Source organism: Wyeomyia smithii, chromosome 2 (assembly GCF_029784165.1).
Source record: "Wyeomyia smithii strain HCP4-BCI-WySm-NY-G18 chromosome 2, ASM2978416v1, whole genome shotgun sequence".
In the NCBI taxonomy this organism is placed as follows: domain Eukaryota; kingdom Metazoa; phylum Arthropoda; class Insecta; order Diptera; family Culicidae; genus Wyeomyia; species Wyeomyia smithii.
Window position 1 is genome coordinate 7313385 of NC_073695.1, and position 21462 is coordinate 7334846.

The 21462-nt window shown below is 38.0% G+C and overlaps 1 protein-coding gene across 3 annotated transcripts; it reads right to left on the reverse strand.

The window, feature by feature from the left end:
* Nucleotides 1-252: 252 nt before the first annotated feature.
* Nucleotides 253-18426, reverse strand: LOC129724708 (acyl-CoA-binding protein homolog). Of its 3 annotated transcripts, none has more exons than XM_055679832.1 (3): nt 18319-18426; nt 1100-1143; nt 253-907 (listed from the first exon to the last, which is right to left on the reverse strand). In XM_055679832.1, the coding sequence occupies exons 2-3, from the start codon at nt 1112-1114 to the stop codon at nt 659-661; spliced, it is 264 nt and encodes an 87-aa protein (XP_055535807.1). In that variant the 5' UTR covers nt 1115-1143; nt 18319-18426; the 3' UTR covers nt 253-658. The 3 variants fall into 3 exon arrangements, with proteins under 3 accessions (XP_055535807.1, XP_055535806.1, XP_055535808.1); XM_055679831.1 differs by having other exon boundaries at nt 18279-18390; XM_055679833.1 differs by lacking the exon at nt 18319-18426 and adding an exon at nt 1210-1455.
* Between the last annotated feature and the right edge of the window lie 3036 nt (nt 18427-21462).

Here is a 21462-nt window from a genome sequence, read left to right on the forward strand (position 1 = left end):
TTACCACGAATGTTTTCACATCATCTGCGTAAAGTAAGTGACCCCCAGGTGGTAGTAAAAGTTGAGGACCTAAATTGCTCCTTTGTGGGACGCCAGAGAGATGGGTTATTGACGATGCTCCTTAGGGAGTGGCGTATTATACCTGTTTACACTACCGCATACAGACGCAATTTCTCTGTCTCCGGCATGGTGATTCCGATCAATCACGGAGTAGCAGCTATTGATAGGTCATTAGACTAGTTCCAGAACATGTTCAATTTAAGATCTTTTATTACTATGTATTACTATTCTTAATCTTTTAGCATTAGGCTCAAATTATTCTAGACTACATTTGTTCCTATTACTTCAGTGATTACTAAATACACAATATATTGAGTTTGAGTTTTTTTCTATAAGAGCACTCAATTTCTTTTGCCTTTATAAAATAAAAATGTTTTTGCATTTTCTCTGTAACTCCCAATTGCAGCATAAAAAAACAAATCATTTTAAACATCTACCAAACGTTTTACCATATTTATTTACATTTAGTATGACAACATTTTAAAGCTCGATATTTTAACAACAACTAGTAAGTCTGTACTTTGTCAAGGTTCTAAAACCAAATTTCCCCTGTGAACAGTCCCTAATTAACCAAAGTTCGGTGAGTTCCCTGTGCCACTCATAGATACTTCGCCGTCAGCTCCTCCACCAGTTTGATGTACTCTTCCTTGGCCGTATCCTGTGGGGTTCCCTTCTTGTCGAGCCACGCCTGCCATTTGGCCTTGCCCTTCAGGTCCAGCATGCCGGGTTTATCGGTGGTGTTATCCCCAACGGTGGCCTGTTTGAACAGTGCGTACAGCACGAGTAGTTCCTGGTCCGAGGGGCGTTTCGTGAAGGTCTTAACCTTTTCGGCTGCTTCGTTGAATTTCTACAACAAAAAAAGCGGTGATTAATTCAGGGTGCGCTTATCGCGTTGCAACAGTGTTTGATCATGAGTTGACATAAAAACTTGAATTTTTAAAAGCACTTGAATTTTTAAAAGCACTGATTGAACATGAAACGGTGCAAGGGTTAATCATCGAAGCGATAAAAACAGAAATAAAAAAACTTAAAAATTTACCTGATCTAGTGACATATTTGTTGAAAGCTGGAGCTAGCGGTTATCTGGAATGAAACACAAAAACAAACTATTAACACGTATCGTAACTTTAATTTAGTGTTAGTAGTCACGTTTCTGAGCAGACAACACCTTATCGAATACCTAACCATGTGTTACTGCTCGCTCAAAGTTAGGCAATGTTCCATGTACCCTGACTGACCCATCGGATTTTGCCTTCAGTGAATACCATCATATTAATACATATTAATGGCGGTATTATTTTACCGCAAGTCACTCTCTCTCTCTAGTTAAAAAAAGCAAACGAAATCAACAGTGTAGGGGATCCTGTCTAATACCCGGTGTTTCGTAGTCAAGTTAGAGGATCATCGTTTCCCCTAGCAAAAAAACAACGTTGATGGGTTCACCACGTAATACCATAATGATGCTTTGTTCATAAACTTGTACGGTATGTGATATGCCGTAAATGTGTGTACTAGGTTGACAAGTACGAATCGCGCCCATCGTCGGAATAGATTAAACCTCGGTAAATGTGCAACTAGTGATAACCATCACTAAATATGTTCAGCTAACGATAGATCCGAGCGCGATTTGATAGGCTAGCCTCTAGCCGGCTCAATTATTATTCTAATCATTTCCAAAGCACAACCCATAAGTGAACGGGGAACAAAGTCTATCAAGGCTCTTATCAGGCAATAAATGGAAGAGCTCTTTTTCTGTTCGGGTAGCACCGGCGTCGTCGTCGCCGATGAAGTTGAACTTGAATAACAAAAAAACGGATTATCGTTAGTCAAGCGCGACGAGCAGCGCGCTCGTTCGGAAAAGTGCATGTTTGCATGTTCAAAACATTTGAATTAATGTGGTCCACTTTTAGCATGAAGCTTTCGCCAAGGTCCTCACACACTATGACTCACTTGCTATTCCTTTCCTGGGGGTACGACGGAAAACCACATCAAAACTCTGCCGCCCAAGTGCGAATCATGATTTGCAAAAAAATAAAGAGATAGAAATCACTGCGATCGTATCTACGCAAAAGGGGGCAAATTTTTCAAAATATTCGCACGGTAAGTGACGTCACGTAAGTATGTAGTCGAGTGGGTACGAAAATAGAAAGAATGAAACATTAATTTATGCAAATAGACAGTTGAGGAATGTATTGGTAGAGCTTTGAACTGTCCGGTTTTGAAATTTGAATATCAAAATTAAAATTATGTTTAACACTCGAGAATGCTGACGTCAATCGAAACAGCGGAGTGTTTTGGCAATTCCAAAAGAGATAACGTCAGCTAGGATGGCGACACGTGCTGGCAATGTTACGTAAATAGGATTAATTTGGCGGAGTTTGTGGACTCGTTGGTTCACCGGACATGATTAATAGATTGGCCTAGATCGGGTCTGGTGCTAAGCCTAGCCTAAGGCACGAATAATTTTTTAATTAACTATTCTTAAAAAAATTACACGGAACAATTTTTTCATGCTAGTTTTCTATCGGTGACTAGTAAAACGCATCTCAAAAGGCAACTTTAATCCCTAAGGGACACAGAAAAGAGAATTGCGTATAGTTGTTAAATTTTTCTTCCATATTTTTCTTCTGAATGATCGCAATTCAACATCTTCTGTTATGGAAAAGAAGACGAGTAGCTGTTTTTGTTTTAGTTCTAAACTTAGTTTGAGCTCGTAGTCGGCAGCGAGGATAAAAAATTTGCCTATAGTTTATAAGATACTACTTTATAAGAATGTTTTTCCCATACGGACTCTGCATTCTTAGAATAATTTAGCCAAACTTGATCAAAAACGTGTTCTAGCTTCGCATACTACTGTTTTTGTTCATAGTATCGACACTTGATAAACAGCAGCGCCGCGCATGAGCAGTGGCTTCAAAATCACAGTTGAGAAATGTAATATTTACTGAAATCATCAGCAATTATGTAATCGTTTCAAGAATGTCTGTTAAATTCAATTATAAACATTGGTTTATTTGACGCATAAACGCGTCATGACGTACAATATTTGAACCAAAATGTTGAGAGTATCTCCGCCCATTTTTGAGTTATTTAATTCTATTATTTCCGTTACGCAAAATACTAAAATTCGAATTCAATTTAAATAATGAAATTTTGGTGTTGCGGGTGCGGTTTGAAGACAAACTAATTTAATTTCGTGTTGTCCGTCGTGAGATTCAGAGTCAGCAGATAAACCATCTTTCTCAAGTGTTTTTTTTTTTTTTTGAATGAATTTTTCTTATGATTTTTAATTATTTTTGATAGATTTTTCATATATGAATTCGGCATTCGCATTAGGACATTACGCATTAAACGAACTACCCATTACGGTAGGGCAAACTGATCGATTTCCCAGAGCCAAGTATTTTCTGTTTCTTCAAGGGCCCCAAACAATCCTAATCCTACCGAAAGTCTTGGTGCATTGCATTTCAAATTTGTTTGAAGATTTATATGCGAAAACTTATTTTTTCACATTCCCCTCTCTAGATAGTTCAGTAATGCTGTAATAATGCACTTTATGTCCCTAAAGAAAGCTATAGCTGTTCAAAGTTGATTTGATGCTGAAAATCGTTTTCTCTCCCAACACTACCAGTGTACCGGCGTCAATAGGATTTCCATTAGAAGTAACCTGTCATATCGCGTTTATACACTCAGCTGGATTAAGCAAACACATTTAGGTCAATATTTTAGGCCCAGGTAGGATAAACAACATGTTGCAGAGGTTACTTCTGATGGAAATCTGACTGACGCCGGTACACTAATAGTGTTGGCAGCAGTGTTGTTAGTCTCACTCATAGACAGTATGCAACACCTCGAGTGAGGTTCTGGTTGCTACCGATATCACACACTGGAGTATACTCTCGTTCTTTTTCACTTTCTTTTTTGCTCGCATTCACTCCCGAAATCATATGCGCACACTCCCCAAGAAACCTTTTTTGGCTGAATAAGCGCTGTTATAACTAATCTTATTCAGCTGACGGCTGAACATAGGTCGAATAATGTATTTCTAAGCGTTTAATCAGCTTTTAATTAGTCGATTTTGGAGAACTAAATCAGCTACCTTTTTCATTCGGCTTCCTAAATAGCCCACGGGCGTAATAAGAAATAGCTCAAACATTTGAACAACATTTATACATGCTGATCGATTCTGTAGAAGCGATTATTCATTCTTTGTAAAGCTTGTAGAAAAACTCTTTTACAGCCAACAGTAGCTGGCTTATAGTCTTAATAGGTGCTTTTTCAGTTTTATTACAGCTATAATAAATATGATTCAAAATATATAATAGTCTTAATTAGACATTTTTTTTGCTTAGGCGATTCGAACAAATCTAAATTTTTCCAATTTTTGCACTTTTGTGTGTATTTTTCATCGTTTATTTTTCTATTATTGTTAGTGAAAATTACCTTTTTAGTATCCAATTAATTTACTGCCAGTCTCGAATCTCGAACTCATGCTCATGAGGTTCCTGGTAGAACGCGGTATCGCATTCGTCTATCTTGACATACATGCATACGTATCGATTTAACCCGTATATATATTTCCAGTTAATTTCATAAATAATTTTACATTGGCTGTACTTGTACTGAATTGTAGCTGAACAAGCGCTTCAGCATTTGTATCATATCCCTTGAACACGATAGAAAACGTTTTGTCAAAGTGACTGTCCTCTGTAATTGGTCGATTTAATACAAGGCACTGTTGAATTTTAATATTAGTGAGTACGGCTGGCCGTGCTGCAAAAACTATCATTATTTTCCGTTTGCACTGTTTGTTTCTGTTTACGAAGTGGATAAACTAGTAATGATTTCTACAATTGCTACAATTAGAGATACAAATGCTAAAGCGCTTGTTCAGCTACAGTTCAGTATATATACAGCCAATGTAAAACTGTTTATGAAATAAACTGGAAATATATGTACGGGTTAAATCGATACGTATTCATGTATGTTAAGATAGACGAATCGGCAACGTGTTCTACCAGATACGTCATGAGCATGAGTTCGAGATTCGAGAATTTTTTTTTTGAAATTGGAATTGGAGAATTGGATACTAAAAAGGTAATTTTCACTAACAATAATAGAAAATAAGCGATGAAAAATACACACAGAATACAAAAAAATCGAAAGATTTAGATGTGTTCGAATCGCCTTAACAATAAAAGAAATATCTAATTTAAACGAATATATATTTCAAATTATATTTATCGTAGCTGTAATAAAGCTTAAAAGCACTTTTTCAGAAAGACAGAATGTACAATTTTAGCCATGGAATTGTCTTATAGGCGCTTATTTAAACTAAAAGCCAGCTACTGTTGGCTGTAAAAGAATTTTTCTACAAGCTGTACAAAGAATGAATAATCGCTTCTACAGAATCGATCAGCATCTATAAATGTTGTTCAAATGGCTGAGTTATTTCTTATTAAGTCCGTGTTCGGCTATTTAGGAAGTTGAATGTAACAGGTAGCTGATTTAGCTTTACAAAACCGACTGATTGAAAGCTGATTAAACACTTAGAAATGCATTATGCGACCTATGTTAAGCCGTCAGCTACATAAGATTAGTTATAAAAGCGCTTATTTAGCCAAAAAATGTTTCTTCGGAAGTATCAAGAAGCGTTTATTCAACCAGTTCGTTTAGTGTTTAATTAATGTTGTCTAATAGCTATTTTTTAAATCGAAATAGCGCTTAACCAGCCAACAATTAAATAATGGCGTGGAGTATTTCACGCCATTTAACCACGCATCGATTTAACCCGTATATATATTTCCAGTTAATTTCATAAATGATTTTACATTGGCTGTACTTGTACTGAATTGTAGCTGAACAAGCGCTTCAGCATTTGTATCATATCCCTTGAACACGATAGAAAACGTTTTGTCAAAGTGACTGTCCTCTGTAATTGGTCGATTTAATACAAGGCACTGTTGAATTTTAATATTAGTGGGTACGGCTGGCCGTGCTGCAAAAACTATCATTATTTTCCGTTTGCACTGTTTGTTTCTGTTTACGAAGTGGATAAACTAGTAATGATTTCTACAATTGCTACAATTAGAGATACAAATGCTAAAGCGCTTGTTCAGCTACAATTCAGTATATATAAAGCCAATGTAAAACTGTTTATGAAATAAACTGGAAATATATGTACGGGTTAAATCGATACGTATTCATGTATGTTAAGATAGACGAATCGGCAACGTGTTCTACCAGATACGTCATGAGCATGAGTTCGAGATTCGAGAATTTTTTTTTGAAATTGGAATTGGAGAATTGGATACTAAAAAGGTAATTTTCACTAACAATAATAGAAAAATAAGCGATGAAAAATACACACAGAATACAAAAAAATCGAAAGATTTAGATGTGTTCGAATCGCCTTAACAATAAAAGAAATATCTAATTTAAACGAATATATATTTCAAATTATATTTATCGTAGCTGTAATAAAGCTGAAAAAGCACTTTTTCAGAAAGACAGAATGTACAATTTTAGCCATGGAATTGTCTTATAGGCGCTTATTTAAACTAAAAGCCAGCTACTGTTGGCTGTAAAAGAATTTTTCTACAAGCTGTACAAAGAATGAATAATCGCTTCTACAGAATCGATCAGCATCTATAAATGTTGTTCAAATGGCTGAGTTATTTCTTATTAAGTCCGAGTTCGGCTATTTAGGAAGTTGAATGTAAAATGTAGCTGATTTAGCTTTACAAAACCGACTGATTTAAGGCTGATTAAACACTTAGAAATGCATTATGCGACCTATGTTAAGCCGTCAGCTAAATAAGATTAGTTATAAAAGCGCTTATTTAGCCAAAAAATGTTTCTTGGGAAGTATCAAGAAGCGTTTATTCAACCAGTTCGTTTAGTGTTTAATTAATGTTGTCTAATAGCTATTTTTTAAATCGAAATAGCGCTTAACCAGCCAACAATTAAATAATGGCGTGGAGTATTTCACAAGTTTTTTCAAACCTGAATTTATTGCTTGTTCAGCTAATAAATCAACCTGAGCGTTGTGGCAATCCGTTTCACCTGTATGCAGACTTTATTCAGCTATTTTAAAATTATCAGCTGTTTTATTCAGCCCAATTGTTTGTTGGGTCATGTCTACTCCGCTACTCGCGCATACTCCCCTCCTCGCGAGCATTACCAGCCGAAGAAAATTGTTTCAAGATGCATTGCGATGATTGCGAATAGATAATAAATAATTCGAATTTATTTTGGCTGATTATTATTTTGGAATTTATTTCCGAGTTTATTTTGGCTGATTTTGCATTAGGCTCTGGTTATAGTGCACGCGAATAGCGGCGATTGATACATTGAAACACGGCAAGGCGAATCGCCTAGCGCTGCTCTTCGCGTCCACTATAAACAGAGCCTTAAGCTTGATTTATATTCTCAGATTTATATGTATTCAAAATCGCTAGACGTGTGTTTTTTAACGTAGGACTACGTCTATCTGGAAGTTAGGTACCTGAATTTGAAAATCTAGTAATTCAACCAGGGAAAACCAGGAAAAAGTGGTCAGGTTTTGAGCGCTTATTTTTTAGTCATTTATAATCAGGTTTTCGAGGTTTTGGCATCAATCTATCAGAAATTCTTTTACGGTTGAATTTATGTAACAAAAACAACCTATTGTTTGAGATACACTATTGAAAAATTGGTAAATAACCTCGGTTGTCTAAATCATACCGAGCAGCCAATCACTGCCTCTCTTCCCAAGCACAGTCGACACTAACGGATACAACCGATCTGACTTTTTTGTTATTGTTGTTGTCACTTTCCGTTTCCGATGCTTATTTACGTTCCTTATCGTTCCATATTCTTCTTAACTCCTCCTTCTTTCTAGCTAACTGACGAAGCCATGATATTAAAGGTACTATTCGAACATTTCACCCCATCAGTTCCATTACTAAGCCGTACCGGTGACATACGGACGCTAGGTGTTAGCAGCTGAAAGGAGACAAAAGACAAGAGTACCGGTCATCTCGTGCCGGTTTCACCCGTAATGCTGGTGGCTGTTAGTAGTACATGGCTAAGGTACTAAAATGGAAAAAGTACTGAAATGGCTGAAATTCTGGACGGACTAACCAGAAAACAAGAGTAATCGGCAACTGGCACCTTTTGGTGCCTCGAAGTGTTACAATAGAAGCGGCTAATTGAATTTGCTGCTGCTAGCGTAAAAAGCATTGCAAATGTGCATATTTTGGTTGGTGTTAATTTTACGACAGCGGCCGGCGCAGCTTTCAAGAAAATTTTTCGTTCCTTACCATTCCATTTTATTTTTAACTCCTCCTTCTTCCTAACTAACTGAAGAAGCCTTGATATAAAAGATACCATTCGAACATTTCACCCCATCAGTTTCATTACTAAACCGTACCGGTGACATACGGACGCTTGGTGTTAGCAGCTGAAAGGAGGAAAGACAAAATAATACCGGTCATCTCTGGCCGGTTTCACCCGTAATGCTGGTGACTGTTAGTAGTACATGGCCACTGCTTTTTTAATTCGAATACCTGCGAAGTGGGGATGCCAATATAAATAAGGTTTCATTCATATATTTTATTTATATTAATAATTAATTATCATTCAAAGCACTCTAGTGTCAGCAAATAAGAATGCACTGTTAGATAAAAAATATAGAAAAATACCGTAGTCCTACGTCATGCGGTCGTGTCTTTGATACCATCTTCCTACTATTTTTATCGCTGGTCGGTTCACGAAGCAAAATCGGGTAGATGCAGAAAGCATTTTCATTTTCGAGCACATTTTTTCAAGCACTCCTCCTAGTCGAGCTATGTTGCTCGAGTACTTCTACTCGCGAGCAGGATCTCGCGTAAAAGAGTTACAGTCACTGAGTAACAAGACAAGAGAGCCTTTGCGTGCCGGTGCATGTTGGCTACTGCTCCAGCGAGTGCGTCAAGAATAAAGAGTATCTCGGAAGCGTGTGGGCAGAAGACTTGAGAAGCATAGCATATGTCTCGTTCTCAAGCAGAAAGCAGGAGAAAGGCTTTTGTTTCTTGCTTGCTTTGCAACACTGGTAGACAGGAAGAATGATTTTCAGCATTTATTCCGATATACTGAACTTTGAACAGCTATAGCATTTTCAGGGACATTCTAGTTCTTTAGTGTGTTCGGCAAAGTTGGTAAGCATCAAAAAAGCTACTTTTTATTGTCATACAACGTATTATTTAAGCTATTTGGAGCCCCCTAGAATGGAAAATACAAAAAAGTAGGTTTTCTCATACAAATTTGGAATGCAATGCGCCAAGCGGAGACGAAACTAATCGATTTCCGATAAATTGAGGATTATTTTGGGTATCGAATAGAACAAAAAAAAAACTTGGTTCTGGTTTTATGCTCTCAAGTTTCGATATTTCCATACTACGGCACCTCACTCTACTACCCATGTAGCATCAATCATAGCAACCCATGAGCCAGCAGAAAAAATTGACAGCTTTATCAGTCGAACTCTAATGGCGAAAACATTGAAGCTACTCCGTTCAGAAGTATCTACAATATCTTGGCATTATTGGACAACAGACAGAGCATCGAAAGAAAGCTCGATTCCGGATGGACGATGATCCTGAGCGACAAGACCGAAGGAAAACCCACTACATCGTTGTGTGCAGCGATACAACCAACCAAACAGTGAAAATAGAAGTTCTTCAATAAGATGTTGCTGTGGTTAACAACCAGCGTGAAGGGGATGTCACTCCTCTTCCGCTCTGGACTGGGCGTGAACGGGGATTTCCTATACAGTGCTTTTTCGATTTTATCACGGTCGAAAAAAATTCACCGTGAATTTGTTGAAACCGTGAATTTAGTGAAATGATAAAAATTGGGTTTTTTGTGTTGGATTCAATTGAAATTCATGATATTTTGAGCAAAATAATGCACTTTCATAGTTCAATGGAATATAAGTTCAAGATACGAGCGAAAAAACAAATAAAAAAAAATTCATAATATTTATCTCCATAGCATTTTCGAGAACTTTCTCAAAGCAATTATACATGCGATATCAATATGATTTGTACTGCCCATTCTTTCGCATAGTAAGAAGAGTCTAATACTTGTTTATGCGAGATTGCGGAACCGCTAGATTTTATAATTTTTAAATTGACGTCCTATGAGCACTCATACGTAATTTTTATTTCAAAGTCAATTAAATACGTATTTCACGGTAATTTTTTCACAAAATTATGACACAATCATTTATAGCAGATATGACACTCGGTTGCCTTATCCATTGATCAAATAAATTGAGCTCATAAAACTATACACATGCAAGGACACAAGGCACAAGTAAAAATTATGTTTCCAAAACACTTTTAACAACTGGAATTACATTATTCTTGATTCAGATTTTTTTTTTAAGCCGCGATAAAAACGAAAATAAGCTTGAGAAAATCGAGCGTGAATTAGGCGAGTTGTGATAAAAACGACTGTTGATAAAATCTGTAGTACGAAGTGCCTACCGGAAGTTGCGTCGTTCCTCGAGAAATACCATAAAGGCGAAGACGCGGTATTCTGGCTGGATCTAGCGTCGGCCGACTACTCGAAGCGATTGTTGGAAAAGATGGAGCGGCTGAATATCAATGTGGTACCCAAGTCGGCGAACCAGCCCAGCAAACCTGAAGAGCAAGATCTATCCCAACAATTTTATCTTGAAAACTGAGAGGGAATTGATAAATAAATTGATTGGTGAATAACTGGACAGAGCATACCATTGGTACATCCCGTATCTGCAGGTATAAAATAGATCCATGTGAGGTATCACTGGTAATCTTTTAGACTCCTGTCCAGTAACTCCTAATTACACAGTGCAACAAAAATTGACTTTTTTGACGCAGGACTACGTCTAACCGCAGTCACAGGATGAAACGCGAAGCTTGGTGTGATACAGACTGTTAACGATTGGTTGCTGATAACAACGATTGGTAGAAACTTCGATTCTCCTATATGCCGATACAGCGATCGTGATGCGGTTCTATTCATATCGTCTTCTGATGGCCGGTAGCGCAGAGACCGAGAAATATCCATATCGGGCGCGAATTTGTGTAGAAAAGATCGCACCATCAACCTCGATGGATCCAGATCAATTCCTTTCCACTAACACTAATTCCTTCCTTTGATACTTGTGGATGATGCAGAGGATTCCTCGGTCTCTAGTAGCAACAAGTATTAAACTAACACTCCCGATATCCCTTCCTCTATTGATCTGCATTGGGCGTGGCCAGCTACGTTATTGACCAGTGAAAAGAAAAATCACCAGGAATTGTACACTGAAAATGGCTTGCTACTCCTAGGCACCATTTTGACGGTTCTTTGTGCAATTTCAGCTGATTCTGGTCAATCGCGGGCAACACACGGGCGATCAAATATGCTATGCTATGCTATGCTATGCAGGACTACGTCTAACCGCACACCCAACGCAAACGGGGAACATTTTATTACTTTAGGGCAATTTTTTATTACTTATTGTGTCTTATGACTGCGCATTATACACAAATAGTAACAAACAAAAAGTAATAAAAATTATGACGGCCACACGCTTGTATGTGTTTCTGGAGGAGAACATACAGCCAAGCACCCACCGCAATGCATGTGTTAGCAAGACTTCACTCGCTGCATTTGTATTGATGCAACGATCAGATTCATTTTTGCTTCCCTTCATCCACACATAATGGGAATCTCACCCATCAACCTCAAATGTCTAATTAGAAACACTTTCGTTTCGTCCCCCAGTGTTTACATGAAATGGAAATATGTAATACTGTCTGACCAGAGTTGCCGAAGTTGCGAATATTGTCTGGATAGGCACGAGTATTGTATTTTCAAACAGGTGCAAATGAGTTTCCATGAACCAATGAGTATGTGTTTTAGATATCTTGCAGGAAAGCGAATGTTTTTGTTTTTCTCTAACGCAGTTTACAGATCGTGATGTCATTTAAAGACGCATTTCAAGTCTTTGAAATCATCAACGTTTGCATACTCTATGACGGGGAAAATGCTGCTTGGCAGCTCTTGTCATATTTTTTCTCTACTCCGTATGCGAACTAATACACGCACACCGGATGAATTGGAGTTGCAAGAAACTTGTAACATGTGCAACATATGCGACGGTGTGTGATTTTTTTTTTTTTTGCTTGAGATGGAAAGTAAGCAGTTTTCGACAGAAAAAATCTTGCATGTGGTTGAAACGACCATTATTAGATAGTCGTACTCCCGTAACACGTGCTAAATTTATGTCAGTATGTGTTGTTACTTGACTGGGGAAGAATTTTATTGCCTTTAAAGTAATAGGTTTGTTACCCAAAAGGGAATTTTGCGCTATTGCTTCTAAAGTAATAAGGAAAAGTTTTGCGTGCAGTATATCGAGATACATTCTGAGGAAACTAAAAACCAAGGTGTAACGTCGGGATGAAAGATTTCAAACGGTAATACTGATGTAACCACATGATGGATCACAATGATCAATATGTCGTTAGATTGATAAAATAATGGACATTTTTTTTATTCTTCAGTTATCATTATCAATTCATTGTTAAACAGTGAAAATTTCATAAAAGTTTCAAAGTCGATTTTTCACGAACAATGTACCAATCACATGCGAGCACGCCTAGCACAGACTTCATGAGTGGACACCAAGGGCCTGCTATGATATCCTGTATAGCAGTGGCAAAAAAAATTTTGACAGAATCTCCCCGTCCCAATAGGTCAACTAATGTTTGTTTTCATGAGCCTAAACTAATTTGATGTCTTGAAGGTGAAGCTTTTTCGGAAAGTTCGTAACCACTTCCACTATCAGACAATCTTACGTTCTGCTGTAAGAATGTCATTAAAACTGATGTCTTGAAAGAGAACATGCTTGCACAGGCAACAGTTCTGCACCGAGCAATGTATGAACAGAGCGCTGGCGCTGGTCTGGTCACTCGTCGTCTTTGGGTGCTTAAGTACTCGATATTCTTTTGTGTGCAGCGAAGCCAAGTGAAGACTACATTGCCGCTGTCGACGCACAGCTAGGCGTGTTTGGTTAATGTGTAGGTATCATTTTGCGATCTGGAACACAATCAAATTACCGTTTGAATTGTCATCTTCTTCTTCTTGTTTCTAATAGTAACAAATATCAGAACTCCATATGATTGTTCAGTTACCGCGAAAGACGCTGCGCTGCCGGGGACAACAAAATTCTATATGTGTCGTTAAAAGCAGATAGCAGGGTAAATAAATTTGGTGCATTATACAAATAAAATGCGCTGTTTATTTTTAAGCTTTACACTCTGATTCATTCAGAATTATTTAAATAACTAAATATAGCGTATTTAAAAAAACAATAGAAAACTAAAGTGCTCCTCACAGATCTTTGAATAGATAGTTGAACGAGCTGTACTGATGATTATAGGTAATGCTAGTTAAATGAATTTAGTTCAATTTAACAATCCCGCGGTGGCGGTATATAGGAAAACCAAGTTCATTTCATCTTGTTATTAGAGTTCCCACATTTGTATGTTATTTGTCTTTTCCAATTAGTTTTTTTGACAATAGCAGCTTCAAAATATTACCTTACTTGTAACTGTACAGCGCCATGCAAACATTAATTGCTGAGGCTAAAGTTGCTTATCATTCGAGTCCGGTTTATTTTTAAAGATAAGAGACAATTGACTTTTGAAACTGATTAAATTTTTTTCTGATTCTGTTTACTGATAAAATGTTTAAATTGACCTGAATTGAATGTTAACATGTTCATAAAATTATATGTCAATGTTGAATTTTCTGTGAATATACATTTTCGACTGAAAAATGTAATTCTTTATCGTTATTTTTTCCACGAACTTGTAACTGCAGGAAAACTTTTTTGTGACATCTTTGCCGCTTTGTGGTCGGTGAGTGAGCTGTCTTTCACAAGACAAATAAATATAGAAAGAAGTTGAATTTCTACTAAATCGTACTCAATTTAGATCTGTATAGAAGGTAACCTTTTCGCGTATTGAAGAAAATTGACTGTATCAGAATGAAAGCTATTCATAAATGTTAAAGAGAATGTTTTTTTCTTCTAAACTAGAGTGCTACAAATAAATAATCGAAATACAGACCCCGTACGATTTTGGCAACACGCCAGAATTTTTGCTGTTGCCAAAATCGAACCATACCAAAAATTAACGGTTCTCTTTTCATGACTATTTTTCTACTATTTAGGTGGCCTATGACGACCTTAACAGTTGATATGGCCACCAATGAACTAGTTTTAGTTCCAAGTCGTTTCAGGTATCGCTTGATGAATTTAGGCTGACGACCTAGATACTTAATATTACCACCCTAAAAATTAGAGGCATAGTACTGCTTTGATCATGATCAGGAACAGGAACCATATTACCGATTCCGGTCATTCGCTTCGGCAACATAAAGAACCAAAATACTTTTCTTCTGGAGGATGTTGAGCTTAAATTGGTGGAAAAAATCCAGAAAACTAAAAAATGTAATTAATGTGTGCCAAAATCGAACCGTGTCAGAAGTAAAACGAGTTCAAATCGAACAGAGCCACAAAAGGACATACAAAACTATTGAAGTCCTACGTCAACTATGCGGTCGTATCCTGGATACCACCCTCCTACTTTTCTGCCTTGGCTTCTATATATATTTTTTTTGTGTATTTTCATGCAAAACTAAATTTCCCCTAGTTTGAAAATATTTCATTTTAAGGGGCAACAATGGCGCCATTTTGAATTTTTGAGAAACTTGAATTTTTTTAGGTTTTTTCGACGCCATTTTGTTTTAAGACCAAATATCGAATTTCTGAGAGTTTGTTCACATATTAGCATCTTTTCACCCATCTTTTGAAAAAAAAAAAACAGATCTTAAATCGGACAAAAACTGAGCTCAAAACGGTGATTTTACTAAACCGAGTTTGGCATAGTTTTAGTATATTTCACAAAGCAAAATAATATCGATTGTTTTTGAGCATTAATGGTAATTCACTAATATCTTAAAGTGGTAGTCAAATTATATCTTATTTTGAGTATAAAAGTCTCAGGAATCGAATGGTAGGTGTCTGATCTACGTAAAATGTCAGCCGATAAACCTATTTTTGTATTATAGGGGAATTGGGGCAAAATCGACATTTTGCTGACATTTTACGTAGATTAGACACCTACCATTCGATTTCTGAGAGTTTTTCACTCAAAATAAGATATTATTTGACTTCCGGCATGAGTACAGTAGGCATGAGAGACATGTCTCTCATGCCTACTGTTCAACATTGCGCTAGAAGGTGTTATGCGAAGAGCGGCGTTCAACATGCGGGGCACGATTTTCAACCGATCCAACCATTTTATCTGCTTTGCGGATGACATAGACACTGTCGGCAGAACATTTGAGACGGTGACAGAGCAGTACACCAGACTAAACGAGAAGCAGAGAGGGTTGGGCTGAATATTAATATGTTCAAAACGAAGGCGATGAGCTCGATGTAGTAGGCGAAATTGTATATCTTTGATCACTGGTAACTTATTCAGACTACGACACCAGCCGTGAGATCCGGAGAGGTATTATCTACGGAAGTTGTGCCTTCTATGGGCTTCACTAGCATCTGCGGTCTAGCCCTTGCACAACATGTATCCTGTCCAAAAGGCTTATAAGATCGGTTGTTCTCTACGGGCACGAGACGTGGGCACTGTACGAAAAAGACTTGCGAGTACTCGGAGTTCTTGAACGACGAGTGCTAAGAACGATCTTTGGCGGCGTGCAGGAGGACGGTATGTAGAGGAGGAGAATAAGTTACGAGCTGGACCAACTCACTGGCGAACCCAGCATTTCGAAGGTAGTCAAAGCTGGACGGATACGATGGGCAGGACACGAATACCGGTCAGCTACCCTGCAAACTGGCATCGCTGAAAATCTGGTTAGTACACGGCAAAGAGAAGCGCAGCGAGGTGGTTGGATCAAGTGGAGCAAGACCTGGTTAGTATTGGATGCCCGCAGGATAGGCGAAAAACGCAGCCAGAAACCGGCTACATATATCTTAATGATATTATGCCAAATAAAGTGAAGTAAGTAATAAACAAAACGAAGAACGCTTATCATGGCGAATGTTCCGGTTAACTGCCGGAAGACCGCTCGTAAAGGTGTAGATTTTTTTACAAGTAAGCTAATATAATTACCTTCCATGGGATTTTTATTCAACTCAATTATCTGTCTTAGTTTTTTCTATCACCATCTGAAAAAGCCCATTTTGTCAATGCAAACATTATAAAAAGGATCAAGGGGTTACTGCAAGAGTTTTGTGTGAATAAATTTTCTTCCCGAAACCGGTAATTTTTTATTGACGATGATTTTCTGAGTCACGAAGAAGTAAAATTGGTAGCTCCGATGAATGGGTGCGGCAATGCAATAATCACGCCAGACTTTGTATCCAAAAAGCTTTGGTAAATACGATGTGATAATGCATTCAGAGAGTATAAATTGCAAACAATCTTTCTTGGTGATTATTAAGGAAGAAGATTAACGTTGTGGTCAATTACAAGATAAGCAAGAGTCCAGATAGCGAAAGTACAGGTTGAAAATCAATCGCCTGTGACCAACCAAGCGCAGTTGCTATGCGAACTTATCGATTCTCAAGAGCTGAACGGTTTTCTATAGACTAAGTAGGACGTACTCAAATAGTACCGTAAACTGGGGTGACTTTGATCACCGGGGTGACTTTGATCACTATACCTCTTTTCTGAAAATGTGGTAAAAAAGCGCTCGTAGTGCTTGGGATTTGTCGTAATCTTCACTGATTGTGTGGATATATGCTCGCATTGCTACTATTCATGCATTTCCTGCTATTTAAAGAGTGTTTTTCATGCTAAAATATTATTTGAAAATAAAGTGTATTTTTGGCGATTTTTGTTGCATACAAACAGATTAGTTTTTAAGATGAACAAATATTATAACAATACATTTTATTGTTATTTTTGCAAGTTTTTCCTCGAAGGCAATGTTGAGTCCCAATTTTCTCCACAGCGTATTACATATTTCTTCTTAACAAAAACCCAAGACGTGAAGTAACATGCAAATTTGGACAATTTCATAAGTCATATTCCTCGTGGACTAGTTTTTGACGATTTTAGACCACCTTCTCTCTCAGTGAATAATCATTCATATATATTCTAAAATTTTTTTATGAATCTTGGACATTCGCCATTATAAACTGTTCACGTAGAATGTAAATGGCCCCCACATTGCTTTCCATATTTATAAACTCGTTTATGTCGTTTAAGGCTGTTAAATTTAGTGAAAGTAGCAAAGTGTTACTCCAAATTCATCAAAACAATGAAGTGATCAAAGTCGCCCCGGAATGATTATTGGTGTAAAATTTTTAGAGCATATTTAAAAACAGCAAAATTGTTGCTAAACTTTTGAAGTAGTGACTGAATCTTTTTCAATGCATGCCAGTACTTATTTTAAAAATATCAAAGAATATTGTTTTCAGTATATTCTGAAAATATTTGAGATACAATCAAAAAAGTGATCAAAGTCACCCCAGTTTACGGTAACCATTTTATTGAGTAATATATTTTATCTTGTTTATTAACACAAATCAAACCGGATTCAATATTGATCTACAGTGATACACCGTATCAGCACTGGGAATCTGTTTGTACACCAACCCTTGGTGGAGGAATATTGAATTCCAAACAGTTGATGACTCTTTGAAACTGTTAAACAAACTTCATTTCACTGTTACTAGAGGAGTGCAAGATAAATGACACTGATATGTGATGAATTTTCATTCAAACTGTCTTTCTCGCACTTGTTAAGGTCATAGCAGTAAATTAACACTGCAATCAAAGCTAATTTTTTTCTACGGCAGTTGTAATCAAATTAATGATCAAAACATTTTGATAGATAAACATGATTAACGTCTCATCAAAAAAATTAGAAAATCATAAACGGCTAGGTACGCCAGCCGGCACGACTCTCACGAAGCGAAACGCGTTTCCCATGCCCAGGCGGCACTCACTAAAAGTGAAACATTTAAAGCGCCAGCAGCAGCGACCCGCGAAAAGCAGCGGACCGCGTAACACACTATTTGCACTGATTAAATCAACCGCGCGGAAAACGTAAGTGCTATCCTAATAATGTTTCAATCCCTAAGCTAGCGTGATTTATAACCGTAGATACAATGAAACATAACAACTCACTCTAAATATATTCTATAGACGCTTGAGCAGCGGAACACACCTGCACTGGTTGGTGAACTGAACTGAACTGGCGGTCACTGAAGTTTCGACGAACTGATTAGGCAGAGTGCGCTGCTGCACGCGTCATACATGCTCCGTCCTCCTGTAGATATCATCGGTTCGTTCAGTAGCGTTGTTATCAGTGAAGCGTTGCCTTGTTCTTTCACTTTGTTGTTCGTCCGATAATATAAATGCTTCGTTTGCTTCGTTAAGTGAGAGAGGCACTTACGGACTAATGTTAAGTAACAGGGGTTATTTATAAAGGAGAAAAAGAAATCGGACCACTGTACCGCGCGCATAGGTCGAAATTGATACCAAGTGACCTCCAGAACGCTGATGAGTTGTGTGGTGTGTTCTAGCGTTAGTTTCTGTTTTAACAAGAATGCTTCGAATGGGGTGTTGCAGCTGTTGCGCTTGTTATCTCTGTTTTTTAAGAAAAAATCACAAGAAGGTTGTATGCAAAGCCACGACCGCAAGGTTGAAGTAGAATACTTTTACAAGAAAGATAACCTGGCTGCTTGCGTGTCAGTCATTTTTTCTAGTAAATAAACGTTGACCGTTCATTGGCAGTATTGTAATTTCTTTTTGTCTGATATTTTGAATGAAGTTCATCGGATATTTTGAAATTTTGTGCAAATGAGAAGTTGAAGTGCTGCCGAATTGTAATATGCACATTTAATACGACATCATTAAACGGAAACGGAACAAAGGCTATGGTTATGCAGAACGCGAATGCCGGCGCGATGCGATTCGCCTTACCGTGGTGAAATGTACAGCTCATTTTAAGGCGAAGTAGAGCTATACATTTCAACAGATTTCGTCTTGCCGAATCGCATCGCGCCGTTATTTGCGTTCTGCATGACCGTAGCCAAACACTAAGCGACGCAAACACGTAATAATAGTCAGAGTATGCATGTAGATGAAGATAATTAACTTTGGATTATAGCGCAAAACGAGAAAATATTACCTCTTCAAATAATCATTTGTGTTCTTCAAATTTCAGTTATTCAATTTAATATTCGATGAAATGTTTGTTTATTATCTGATGAAGCTCTTATATAGGCCAAATGATGCATTCCCAATTTACTAGGTCCATAACTCTGTCGACCGTGCTTGGGAAAGCGCGGTATAACGACCAATCAGAGGTCGAATTTTGTGTTTTGACAAGGCTTTAGAGTTTTCAATAGTACAATAGTTCGAATGATAAAATTGCAATTTCATGCATTTGGTAGGAATCTTAGAAGATTTTCTAATCGATTGCTGCAAAAACGAAGGAAATCCATCGAAAACTAACCGATTTATTAGCATTTGAAATTTTTCTCACTTTTTTCAGTTTTAGATTTTCATTTTACATCCCTATGTAGCCGAACTTCCTGAGAGAAGTATTCTAATTCAAAATTAAATCTTCATTAATTCATTTGTTGTCCTTATAAGAACAATTGTTCAATTTATCATTGAAAGTGAGGACTAAGGCGCACGGTCAACACAATGAGAAAGGTGTTTTCACTTTGAAAACTAGACACGGCTTTACTGGAGGAAGTGTTGGCAAACGCATCTACCGCTAATACCACCGCTATCATACGAAAGCGCGTCGTTTCATGTGGGGAATATCAACAACGAAAAATGACGCGCGTCTAAGCATAACCCGAACTGTTTCGCCGTGCTGCTCCCATTTACCTTTACATCGGCCTCAGGAAAGTACCGGCTGCATCTGCATCTACCGCTGAGGCTGTCACTATACTGCTATTGGTACCAAAAGCTATTAACTCTTCAAATAAGTGTGTTATTTGTTCTCAAAAGAACAATTGTTCAATTCAAAATCGGATTTACGCAATCGCATCTCTGTAATATTACCGACAATAATATTCTTCTGAACAAACTGATACAACTTTCCCATTAGGCCTCTGCCATAATAGATGCGAAAAGTGACGCGAACCGATTCGCTCAGCTGTAGGTTAATGTACAGCCATCAGTAGAGCTGTACATCAACCTAGGGCCGAGCGAATCGGTTCGCGCCGCTTTTCGCGTCTACTATGGCAGAGGCCTTAGAGAAAGTTGCTGGCTGATGTATTCACTTCATGCAAGCCTGCTGCTGATGCTTCCCGCTACCACACTGAAACAGCATTTTAGTGAAGGGAGTGTCGTTGCATCAGCTGAACCTGCTACTATCGATGCTGATATACCCGCTGCAACAGCTACGCTATGCATAGCCATGCCACAGTTGAGGCCGCTATACGCTGGCCCAACTGCTGAGCACCTGCAACGCTATCCGTAGCCATGCCACAGTTGTGGCCGCCATTGGTATCCGCTGTACCTGCATCTGCTGGCCCTGCTGCTATCGATGGTGAGATCCGCTGAAACTGCTACGCATATTCACAGTTGTGGCCGCTATCCGCTATCGATGGTACCCACTGCTCGCTCCCGCTGCTGCTAAGGGAGGACTGCTGTCGTCGCTGTTCAGAACTACTATGAGCGGCTTCGACTAAAACAGGCTCTTATATAGGGATGAAAATAGGAATGAATTATTTTACGTACGTGGTGGAATGATATTACTTGAAAAATATGTGTGACTTCATTCTGTTTCAGAGCGATCATTTGATAAGCTCCACCTCTTTTTTCAGTTTCTAAAAGTTTTTCCTCAGTTTCGTAGCACGGCTGCACAAAAATGATTTCTTGTCGAACCGGACCGATAGCACTCTCATTGAAGCAACAAAATAACATGTTTTGTGTCGTGTTGCGCAGCTTCGTTGAAGAAAATGTTCCCGTCCCCGTGTCGCATGTAAGCAGATTATTGCGTTCAGTAGACAGTAGATAGTGTATCCAGCGAATAAACACTGATGGTGCTCTCACACACGCAACGGTTTTAGCCCGTATCTAATTGCGGTTTGTAACATCAAGCGATTTCGTTTGCTCGCTGTTGCGTGTTGCATCATGTTGCAACTTGGCAGCTGGGAGACGACGAAATTTTGTTTATGCTGATTGATTGAATCGCCTTCATATTAGCTCTGCATGATCGAACTAACTGCTTTTGTAAATGCGTTCTAACAGGGCAGTTTATTATTCAATGTCGGTTATGCTGATCGCAGCCTTTGCGCTGCCCCTACAGTGGAGGGTTCACTAAATAAAGTGAAAATTAGACAACTAC